We start from the raw sequence: 12144 nt of genomic DNA, 5'->3' as shown, positions 1-12144 counted from the left end.
TCCCTGTAAATGTGATATCATACATACCGTACTTTTCGGACTATAAGACGCACCCTGGTTTTAGAGGAGGAAAATAAAATTTTTAAGCAAAAAATGTGGTCATGACACACTTTTATGGAGAGAAAATCTGCTGCTAACACTGTTATGGGGGTAATTTAAAAAAAAAAAACAGTGCGGTTCCCCCAATTTTGATAACCAGCCAAGATAAAGTCTCACAGCTGGGGGCTGGTATTCTCAAGCTGGGGAGACTCACATTATTGGGAGCCCCCCAAGCCTAAAAATATCAACCAGCAGCCGCCCAGAATTGGTGCATCCATTAAATGCAACAGTCCTGAGACTTTTCCCAGCTCATCCCGATTGCCCTGATGCGGTGGCAGTCGGGGTAATAAGGAGTTAATGGCAGCAGCCCATAGCTGCCACTAAGTCCTAGCTTAGTGATGACAGGCGTCTGAGACACCCCCTCATCACTAAGCTGTAAGTGAAAGTAAATAAACACAAACACATAAAAATCCTTTATTTGAAATAAAAGACAAAAAAAACACACTTTCACCACTTTATTAACCCTTAAAACACCCAGGTCCGATGTAATCCACACTGTCTCACGACGCATCCAGCTCTGCTACATTTGACAATCACAGAGAGCAGCCATAGAACACAACCGCTCTCTGTGAGGGTCAGACCACAAGTGACATGACCTGCCGGGATCAGCGGTGACTCCAGCTGTCACCGCACATCACCTGACCTGAAGTCACCGCGGATATCGTGGTCACTTCAGCCGTGGCCGGATTTGCGTTAACAGCTGGAGGACTCCCGCTGTATACTTGCCTCTCCTCACTCCACGCAGCATGGCTCGCTTCCTGTCTGTGTGCCAGCTGACCTGTGTGGAGCCGTGTGTACAGCGATGTCATCCTTATGCTCACCGCTCTCCACACAGTTCAGCAAGCCGGCAGACATGAGGACATCGCGATGCTGCATGGGAACAGTGAGTATACCATACTTATTCACTGCCCCCCCACCCCGTGCAGATGATGATGCACGGGGGCCGTGAATACAGCCGCACATGATCACTCCAGGCTGTAGTTGCCTGGGGTGATCACGCTGGCCGGCTCTTTAGTATGCGCGCATCCCCCGCCCATCTGTCAGCGCCGGCTTCAGGGCTGAGAGATTATGGGCGTGCATATCAAATGAGCGGGCCCACGTGGTCAGGGTAGCGCTACTACAGCCTGCTTCTGCCTCTGATGACCCGCTCCACCGCACCCGCCTTTACCTGCTCTACCACCACCGCACCGCAGCCATCGGACTATAAGACGCACCCCCCACTTTCCCCCCACAATTTTGGGGGGAAAAAAAAGCGCTTCTTATAATCCGAAAAATACGGTACATACTTGACAGTGAAAGTGTATTTATGTAATAGACAGAACACTCCTTAATATATGAATTATTTTTATACTGCAGACATGTCAAGTTGGTCTAAACTTTGCAAATGAAGAGGAAGCAAAAAAATTCCGGAAAGCGATAGCTGAATTACTTGCAAGAAGGCCTAAAAAACCTGGTATGATTGATATCATTGTCATGTAGTCCTTGTAATAGCTTTTAATGATAAGGGTTACACACTATTTTCATAGGCAATCTGTGGATTTAGACATCTGCTGAGACCAGTATTGTACTTTGCTACATGGTTCAATTGGTTGGGGTTGAAGTGTACAGCCGCTGATTTTGTAGTGACCTGTCATGTGATCGTGTACAGGTCATTATGATAGCTTTTTATTTTTTATACTTCGGGGGGGGGGGGGGGGTGGCCCTGTTTCATCCAGACCGACATTGTTCGCAGACTTGATGAGGGTAGTGCGGGAGTCAGATTCTCCTTATTAAACAGGAATTAATGGATCAAGGCCATAGAATAAGTGGCCTGTAGTTCTTTGTGCACCATGCCACAAATCCTACTCTAGTTGGTGGCATTGCTTACACTACAAATCTCACTCCACTCCCAGAGTAGGATTTGCTACACCCTTTCCCTCACCCTAGATTTTTTGCATCAGGGAGAAAATTGCATGAGAGTGCCATAATCCGGAAAGTATTAGTGCAGCGTCGCATTGCGCCAAAATTCTTAGAATCAGGCCCTTAGTCCTCACTATATAATCAAATTAATATATTTTAAAAAGTGTGTGCAATTACACTGTCATTGTATTAAGTTATAATTTGATTAATTATACTACAAATGATTGGTTATCAAACCCTAGTGAGTTGTATGTACCAATTGAGATAATTTTATCTGTAAGGACCCGTTGTGCTTGTCAGAAGTGCTTTATTGATGGTCCAGCGGTTCTTAAAATATCTTTCTAGGGCAAATTGCTACCTATGCGCTATTGTATGGTTCACTTGCTGTAATAATTTGCCAATTATAGCGAAGTGAATGTAAGATACATTACAGTTTGATATACATAAATTAATCTTTTATTATGGCCTCTTTCTCTTCCAGATAAGAAGCGAGAACCTCCAAATGGTGAGTTACAGAAGGTTCAAGATTTTTAGACCCTTACTAAGTAGCACTAGATCACTGATTAGTTTGGCTGTGTTTGAGACTGCGCATTGTACATTGTTCATAGCTTTTATGACTTGAGGTATAAGCATTCTCTTCATTGTTAATTTATAAGACCGTGCCGAGGGACTGTTCCCTACTTAGATTGGGTGGTGGTTCTGTTATGTCCTATATTGTCAGTTATGACAACATCGACCAACAATATAGTATAACTGTCATGTGTAAGGTGGTGGAAATTATTTCTAAACGTTAATTAAATTTTCCAGTCTTTTGTATTGTATTGTGTATTTCCAGGGCCAAGTCTTCCTATGGCAACAGTTGACATCATACATCCTGAAATTGCCACCCCGAGATACAGTGCACAAGTGAATAACAACATTCCTTATAGCAAAGACAAGAAAAAGGGAAAAAACAAGAAAAAGAAAATCACAAAGGCAGACATTGGGACACCTAGTAACTTTCAGTAAGTAAAATACACAGCCATATAAATTCACTGGTTTTCAACATTTTGTTGTGAACTGTGCTGGTGCATCAGATAGTCCTGATTTGTTTTCATCTTGTCAGAAGTATGTACTTTGCAGAATGAAGGCCTTTATATGACAGACATGCCTTGGTCAAATACAGTTCTCTGTGCAGTATTTCTAGCCAACTCCATTTCCTAGCTAAGAATTATCAGATATCTATAGTAATAAACTGTGTGATGGTGCGCCAACACCCTTGTCTGTAAACAGCTATCACATATAATAAAAACTTTGTTTATTCAGTGTAGAATTTCCCTTAAAAGACAACACAGTATTAGAACTTTATTACCGTATGTGCAGGTGGCATTACTTCTACAATTGCCATCAAATAGGTACATGGCAGTAGTGCTGAGTAATTTGGGATCATGTCATTCAAAATCCAGTTAGAAACGTGGATAATCTAGCTCCAGGGTATGTGCATAGTTAATTATGCACCGGTAAATACCACTATGGAAATGGTGCAGGGCTAAAATCAAGGCTGACCTATGCAGCATAAATTGACAGTGCTGATTTCATATGTGGTGCACTGGTCAGGTTACTCTGAGGACCCTCGACAACATGGACAGGAAATATATTAAATTTGCTTACACTGTGCTATGACTAATACACTATAGACTTTTCAGACTGAAAATTTTGTGGTGTTTCCCCCAAATGAACACTGGCAATAGATTGTATTGTTTGCCCCCATTCCCTTCAATAAGCCTTAGCAGTACTGCCAAATGGTCAGTGGACAGGTGTGGCGCTGTGTGTTTTTAGTCTTAAAGCTTCCACCATCTATCCAGGCTAAATAAGAATTTAACTACTTCACGACCTAGGACATACACATATGTCCTAGGTCACTTACCTCCAGTAACCGCATTACAGCACGTTTCTGCTGATCTGATCAGCAGACGTGTGGCTAACAGGCGTGATCTAACTCTTTGGCAGGGATCATGCTGTTCCCCACCGCCATTCAGCGGCCTGTCACGCAATAACGGGGTGCCAATATGTTGCCATGACAGTGGGGGTCAGATTATTACACTTGTTTCCTGTGAATGCCGGCAGAGTGCTGCCTCTCACAGGAACACAGCATTTCTGCTGATCAGAGCGATGCTGCAACATTGCTCTGATAAGCATGAGTGATCAGACTGTACAGCCATAAAGTCCATGGGGGACTAGTAAAGTCAAGAAAAAAATGTATAGAAAATAAAAATTCAACTTACTCCCCTTTCTTTGTCGCTCCATTGGGAGACCCAGACAATTGGGTGTATAGCTATTGCCTCTGGAGGCCACACAAAGTATTACACTTAAAAGTGTAAGGCCCCTCCCCTTCTGGCTATACACCCCCAGTGGGATCACTGGCTCACCAGTTTTGTGCTTTGTGCGAAGGAGGCAACACATCCACGCATAGCTCCACTTTTTAGTCAGCAGCAGCTGCTGACTATGTCGGATGGAAGAAAAGAGGACACATATAGTGTCCCCAGCATGCTCCCTTCTCACCCCACTGTATGTCGGAGGTGTTTGTAAGGTTGAGGTACCCATTGCGGGTACGGCGGCAGGAGCCCACATGCTGATTCCTTCCCCATCCCTTTTTACAGGGCTCTGGGTGAAGTGGGATTTACCGGTCTCCAGGCACTGAGACCGTGCTCCATCTACAGCCCCTGGAGAAGATGCTGGATGGAGCGGAGTACATCAGGGACATGGCCCTGCTTCCTCAAGGTACTCTGTGTCCCCGTGCATTTGGCGCTCACACCGCAGCATGCTGGGTGTTGTAGTGCGCCGGGGGACATCAGCGCTGCGGCGCCTGTGCCATGGCCTCATTCAGCTTTGCTGAAGCAGGCTCACTTATGGGAATTGGTCGCGCCGGCCGCTGGGACTGCGGCGCGGCTGGCACTTGTAGTGCGCCGGGGACTTCAGCGCGGCCTGCGCTTTTACGGCGGCCGCGCTGATAATAGAGTCCCCGGCTTTTGCGGCCTGCTTCCGTTCGTTCCCGCCCCCAGACCTGCCAGTCAGGAGAGGGGCGGGACGCTGGCCACTTCCAGGAATCGGTCGCGCCGGCCGCTGGCAGCGGCGCGGCTGGCACTTGTGGTGCGCCGGGGACTTCAGCGCGGCCCGCGCTTTTACGGCGGCCGCGCTGATAACTAGAGTCCCCGGCTTTTGCGGCCTGCTTCCGTTCGTTCCCGCCCCCAGACCTGCCAGTCAGGAGAGGGGCGGGACGCTGGCCACTTCTATGAATCGGTCGCGCCGGCCGCTGGAACGGCGGCGCGGCTGGCACTTGTGGTGCGCCGGGGACTTCAGCGCGGCCCGCGCTTTTACGGCGGCCGCGCTGTTAACTCGAGTCCCCGGCTTCTGGGCCTAGTCTCCCTTCGTTACCGCCCACAGCCCTGACAGTCAGGGTAGGGGCGTGACGCTGCATAGAGCAGAGCTGAGAGCTGGAGTATGTTTTGCATACTCCACCCCTCTCACTGTGTGCACTGTGAATCCGGATTCCCGCACTTTCTCAGGCACGCCCACGGCTTCCTTCTCTACAAGGACACCGGCAGCCATTAGTGTCAGTTTCTGTACGATACAGAGACAAGTGTGGAAGACCCTGGCATTCTGATAGTCACACAATCGCTGTAACAGGCGTTAAGCAGCACCTGTGGTGCTAACCCCACTAGTGCAGAAGTGCACTTATAGATATGCTTGTACTATATACATTGCACTGTTTGGTCGCACGTTGTATATACCCTCCTGGATTATGCGGAGGAGTTATCAGCATATTCTCTGTGTAAAACAAAGGTGCAGAACCACATGTTTTTCTATACAGCTGGTACAGCATGTACGGCTATACGGCCGGCAGGTACATAGACTCCCATTGTATGCACTAATGGCCAGGGGATGAGGACGGTGTCTGCAGTATTTACTGACAGTTTTTCTGAGACTATGGCTATGATACTAGAAGCCTAGCAGTATTCTTAGCGGGCTCAGTCTCGCCCAAAAAAGCGACAGTCTGAAAACCCGCTTCCAAGGCGGCTTCCTCATGACTTGCGGCCTCGGTCGGTAGCAGGCTCTCCCGCCTTGGCGATATTTAGCGGCCATAGGTCAATGACCATTGAGTGTGAGACATTCTGTCTCACGGGTACAGGATAGAGCTCACTTCTCGTCCTCCAACTCGATTCTTCAGAATTTCTCCACCTCCCGGCCGGGCCGCTGCTCTTCTGCAAACAGGGTGCACTCTACAGGCAGAAAGAGTGATGACCCCCGTTCCTCTTCAGGAACAAGGTCACGGTTTTTACCCCAAATTCTTTGCGGTACCTATAACAACGGGCCGTTCCGTCCCGTTCTGGATCTAAAAATGCTCAGCAAGCTCGTGGACACCAGGCGGTTCCGGATGGAATCCCTCCGCCATGTCATCGCCTCAAGGTCCCAAGGATATTTCCTAGCATCATTAGGCATCAAGGATGCTTATCCACACGTGCCGATTGATCCAGAGCACTAGCGTTTCTACGCTTCGTTATAGGAGACGAACACCCTCTGTTCGTAGCTCTACCGTCCGGCTAGCGACAGTCCAACTGGTCTTCGCCAAGGTCAGGGCAGCAGTAGTCACAGTCCTGCACTCTCAGGGTCACTCTGTGGTCCCGTATTTAGACGATCTACTTGTCAAGGCACTCTCTTAGGAAACATGCCAACACTGCCCGAACGTTGCGCTGGAGACTCTCTAGAGTTTTGGGTGGATCATCAACTTTTTAAAGTCAGATCCGACCCCGACCCTATCGATAACATATCTAGGCATAGAGTTTCTTACTCTCTCAGCGATAGTGAAGCTGCCGCTAGACAAACAGCATTCACTACGGGCTGCAAGCTCTTCTTTAAGAACCAGTCGCACACATTGAGACGCCTCATGCACTTCCTACGTAAGATGGTAGCAATGGAGGCAGTTCCTTTCGCGCAGTTTTGCTGCGTCCACTACAATGGGACATTCTCCGCCAATGGGACGAGGAGTCGACGTCCCTCAACAGAGTCGTCGTTCTTTCTCAGGCGGCCAAGGAATCTCTTCGGTGGTGGCTTCTTCTCACCTCTTGGTCAAAAAGAAGGTCCTTCCTATCCCCGTCCTGGGCGATAGTTACGACAGAGGCGAGTCTATCAGGGTGGGGAGCAGTTTTTCTCCACTACAGCGCTCAGGGTACGTGGACTCAGCAAGAGTCCACTCTTCAGATCAATGTTCTTGAACACAGAGCAGTGTATCTTGCCCTACAATCCTTCCAACAGCGGCTGGAAAGCAAGCATATCCGACTTCAGTCGGACAGCTCCACAGCGGTGGCATACATCAACCACCAAGGAAGAACGCGCAACCGGCAAGCCTTCCAGGAAGTCCGGCAGGTTCTGATGTGGGTGGAAGACACGGCATCCACCATATCCACAATTCACATCCCAAGTGTGGAAACTAGGAAGCTGACTTCCTAAGTCGCTGAGGTGTGGCCGAAAGAGTATGGTCTCCTCACCCGGACGGGTTTCAGGAGATCTGGCGCCGCTGACAGAGGCCGGACGTCGATCTAATGGCGTCACGGCACAACAACAATGTGCCAGCTTCATGGCACGGTTTCACAATCATCGAGCTCTGGCGGCAAACGCCTTAGTTCAGCATTGGTCGCAGTTCCAGCTATCTTAGGTGCCACCTCTGGCATTGTTGCCCAGAGTACTGCGCTAGATCAAGACCGACTGCGGCCGCGCCATCCTCGTCGCTACAAATTGGCCGAGGATGTTGTGGTACTCGGTTCTGTGGTGCCTCACGGTAGGCTAACCGGGGGCACTACCAGACCAATCAGACTGGCTGTCTCAAGGGCCATTCTTCCATTTGAATTCTACGGCCCTCAACCGGATGGTGTGGCATTGAGTCCTGGAACCTACTGTCGTCAGGATTACCTCAGGACGTGGTTGCCACCATGAGACAGGCTAGCATACCAACGTCCGCCAAGATTGACCACAGGACGTGGAAGATGTTCTTATCTCGGTGCTCGGCGCAGGGTGTTTCTCCCTGGCCGGTTGCATCGTCTATGTTTCCTTCCTTCCTGCAATCTAGGTAGGAAAATGGGTTGTCGCTCAGTTCCCTTTAGGGACAAGTCTCAGCGCTATCTGTATTTTTTCAGAAACGACGACTTCCTCAGGTACGCACGTTCCTACGGGGAGTTTGTCTTCTCAGCACTCCGTACAAGCGGCCGTTAGAGCCCTGAGATCTGAACAAGGTTCTAATTGCTCTCCAGATGCCGCCTTTCGAGCCTTTGAAGGATGTCTCCCTTCCCGTTTTTCACGGGAAGTGGCCTTCTAGTAACGGTCTCGTCTCTTAGGAGAGTTTCCGAGCTAGCAACGCTCTCATACAAACTCCCTTCCTGGTCCTTCACCAGGACAGGGTAGTTCTGCGTCCGGTTCCGGAATTTCTCCCTAAGGTGGTATCCCATTTTCATATCAATCAGGATATCACCTCACCTTCTTTGTGTCCTCGTCCAGTCCATCAATTTCAGAAAGATTTGCATCTGTTGGTTCTGGTGAGAGCACTCAGGTTCTACTTCCCGCATGGCGCTCCTGCGCCACCCGGATGCACTCTTTGTCCTTGTCGCTGGTCGGCGTAAACAGTCGCAAGCTTCCAGATCCACCCTTGCTCGGGGGCTCGAGGAACCAATTCTTGAAACCTACAGTTCTACTGGGCTTCTGGTTCTCTCAAGGCCGAAGGCCCATTCTACCAGAGCCGTGGGTGCATCCTGGGCATTACGGCACCAGGCTACGGCTCAGCAGGTGTGTCAGGCACCCACCTGGTCGAGTCTACTTACTTTTACCAAGCATTATCAGATGCATACCTACGCTTCGGCAGACGCCAGCCTAGGTAGATAAGTCATTCAGGCGGCGGTTGGCCACCTGTAGGAGAGGGCCGTTTGACGGCCCTATCATGAGGTATTCTTTTACCCACCCAGGGATTGCTTTTGGACATCCCAATTGTCTGGGTCTCCCAATGGAGCGACAAAGAAGAAGGGAATTTTGTTTACTTACCGTAAATTCCTTTTCTTCTAGCTCCAATTGGGAGACCCAGCACCCGCCCTGTTTTCTCGGGGTTTTTTCTGTTTTTTCGGGTACACATGTTGTTCATGTGGTATGGTTCAGTTCTCCGATGTTTCCTCGGATTGAATTGGTCTTTAAACCAGTTATTGGCTTTCCTCCTTCTTGCTTTGGCACTAAAACTGGTGAGCCAGTGATCCCACTGGGGGTGTATAGCCAGAAGGGGAGGGGCCTTACACTTTTAAGTGTAATACTTTGTGTGGCCTCCAGAGGCAATAGCTATACACCCAATTGTCTGGGTCTCCCAATTGGAGCTAGAAGAAAAGGAATTTACGGTAAGTAAACAAAATTCCCTTCTTTGCCCTATTGACAATAAAATAAATACACATATTTGGTATCGCCGTGTACAGAAATGCCCCATCTATGAAAATATAAAATTAATTAATGTGATTGGTAAATGGCATAGTAAGAAAAAATCAAAACCTCAAAATTACAATAGCAATGATCAAAACATCACATCTTTGCAAAAATTGTATATTTAGAAACGTCACTGACTTTTGTTTTTAGTCTTGAATGAAAACCCAGATCCCGAAAAATGAGAACGCTACTGGTCTCAGAAAATGGCGAAAAAAGCGCAATTTTCTTTTTTTTTTTTTTCTTTCTAAACAAACTTCAGATTTTTTTTTTCAATAAAAAAGTAAAATACAAAAGTAAAGCTATACGTGTTTAGAATCTACATACTAATACAGACCTGGAGAATCATAGTGACTGGTCAGTTTTACCATCTAGTGAGCATGGTAAATAAAAAAACAAAATAATCCTGCAATTGCACTTTTATTTATTTTTTTTCCCTGTTTTTCAGTATAATGTGGGTCAGAATAAACGGTGTTAAAAAGTGCAACTTGTCCCACAAAAAACATGTGGCAAGTTTGACAAAAATTGGAAGGGGAGGGAAATATGGAAAATCGTCCAGGGGTGATTCTTCTTGCTTTTCCTACTCTATTCCAATGGGGCGTCATTGGCTATAGGCCATAATCATCAACATTAACAGAAATCAACACTTGAAAAAGATGACAGTTTTTGTAATGACTATATAATATGCGTTTCCCTTTTTCTATTACTGAAATTAACTTTTTGATGATATTCTAATTTGAGATTCACCTGTATGACCTATTAATGTTACACGGTCTCAGGTGTGAACGGGGAGCAGATGTGTTAAATTTGATATTGCTCACCCACTCTCTCATACCATTCACTGGATGTTCAGCATGGCACCTCATGGTAAAGAAATGTTGCTCCACATAAAGCTGGCTATAAGAAGATTGCCAACACCTTGAATCTGAGCTGAAGCACGGTGGCCAAAACCATACAGCGGTTTATCAAGACAAGCTCCACTTAGAACAGGCCTCTCCACGGTCGACCAAAGAAGTTGAGTGCACGTGCTCAGCGTCCTATCTAGAGCTTCTTTTCAAATTAGATGTGTGAGTGCTGCCAGCATTGCTGTAGAGGTTAAATTTGCTGAGGGGGTCATGGCTGGCCTGATATATTTACTGTCGAACACTGACAAGTTAGATAATGCCCTGTATAACATAAGAAAAGGCATATAAATCATACTGACCACAGCATATCGGTCTATATTTTATGAATGCTCTCCCGTGTATATTTACCATATTCCAATATATAGCTTTATGTAACCTTGATGTGTTTTATTTAGACACATTGGACATGTGGGATGGGATCCAAATACCGGCTTTGATGTAAGTATATGGCGTAACAAAGCTATAGAAATCACTACTCTTGTGGAAGATGTAGGTAGTAATGTGCATATTAGGGAAATTACAGCCTACTTTGTGTCAAGTAACTAGCAATTAAAAAAATGACGCTTTATTTTTTATTTTTGTTAGTAACATTTCACCAGCTATAGCTCATTGTCATAAGCAGTGAATCATCTAGCTATTCTGAGTCACGTCTGTATAGTATGCCCAAAATGGCACATTCTTGGCTCTATATTTACATGAACAGTACAAACGATTAGGCTGTAGGTTGTGCTGATAAATTGTCTGTTTTGTCTAGTATTCATGGTACAGAGTTTAGAGGTTACAATAACCCCTCTGTGTTATCGCATGTACAGTGTGTCCACCCATATCCTGTCCACCGCCATTAAAGGGGTTATCTGGCTTATTTTGCTTTTTTTATTATTTACACTATTGGGCTACATTGGGGCAGGTAAGTAGATAGTGAGCACTTACCTGCGCTGCTGTCAGCCCCTCTCCCCAGGCTCAGAGGGGTCATGTGACTGCTCCTGCTGTGATTTTGCTACTTCCGGTCATTTTATGTCAACATGGGCAGGACCATGTTGACATGTAAATCTGCCACTGCATGTTGCCGCCCTCTTGGGCGGGTACAGTGTGATGAGCCCCGCCCCCTCCCTGTGCGCTGCTATCTCTGCACTGTATGTGCTGGACAAACACAGGGTTACCCTCTCTGTCTAGGACACCGTAGCGCTGTTTGCCCAACAGTGTCCTCAGCTCATGTTGTATGGTGCCCGGGCAACTGTGACCCCCCCCCCTCCCCCATGCGCTGTCTCTGATGAATGCAGCCTCCCATGCTCCTCGCTTCTGAATACAGTCAGAAGCAGGGATGTCACCTGACACCAGCGAACAACAGCACTGAGCTCTGTATAGGACACTGCAATCATCACAGCACGGAGAAGAGACAGCATGCTGCATGGGTGTGAAGGGAGAGCGAGCAGGGGGGGGAGGGGGGCAGAGAAGAACGTGCACGGCTGACAGAGTGGGGGGACAGAGAAGAGTTCATGGGTGACACAGCAGGGGGGCAGAGAAGAGACTTCATGGGGGTGAGAGACAGGGGAGTGCTGGGGGGCAGAGGAGACAGTGCAGTGGGAGAGAAGAGTGCAAGAGGGGGATTATGTATAATATATTATATAACTAGGTGTGTGTGTGTGTGTGTGTGTCCGTCCTATAGACTCACATTAGGGGCTATATATAATTTTCATTACATAGTACTCCTTTATCTATCAGGTGCTGGGGCAGAGAATACGGACAGGGAATGTGT

The 12144-nt window shown here is 47.4% G+C and overlaps 1 protein-coding gene across 2 annotated transcripts in view; it reads left to right on the top strand.

The window, feature by feature from the left end:
• The window catches only part of WASL (WASP like actin nucleation promoting factor), a 78341-nt gene that overhangs the window by 55141 nt on the left and 11056 nt on the right, over positions 1 to 12144 (top strand). For both annotated transcript variants that reach the window (XM_075345079.1, XM_075345080.1), the window contains exons 4-7: positions 1456 to 1552; positions 2480 to 2503; positions 2834 to 3002; positions 10784 to 10826. In XM_075345079.1, the coding sequence (XP_075201194.1) occupies positions 1456 to 1552; positions 2480 to 2503; positions 2834 to 3002; positions 10784 to 10826 (333 nt within the window). The remainder of the gene's footprint in view (positions 1 to 1455; positions 1553 to 2479; positions 2504 to 2833; positions 3003 to 10783; positions 10827 to 12144) is intronic.

The sequence above is a fragment of the Anomaloglossus baeobatrachus genome, chromosome 4 (genome assembly GCF_048569485.1).
Source record: "Anomaloglossus baeobatrachus isolate aAnoBae1 chromosome 4, aAnoBae1.hap1, whole genome shotgun sequence".
NCBI classification, from domain to species: domain Eukaryota; kingdom Metazoa; phylum Chordata; class Amphibia; order Anura; family Aromobatidae; genus Anomaloglossus; species Anomaloglossus baeobatrachus.
This window is presented reverse-complemented; position numbering and strand designations above follow the sequence as displayed.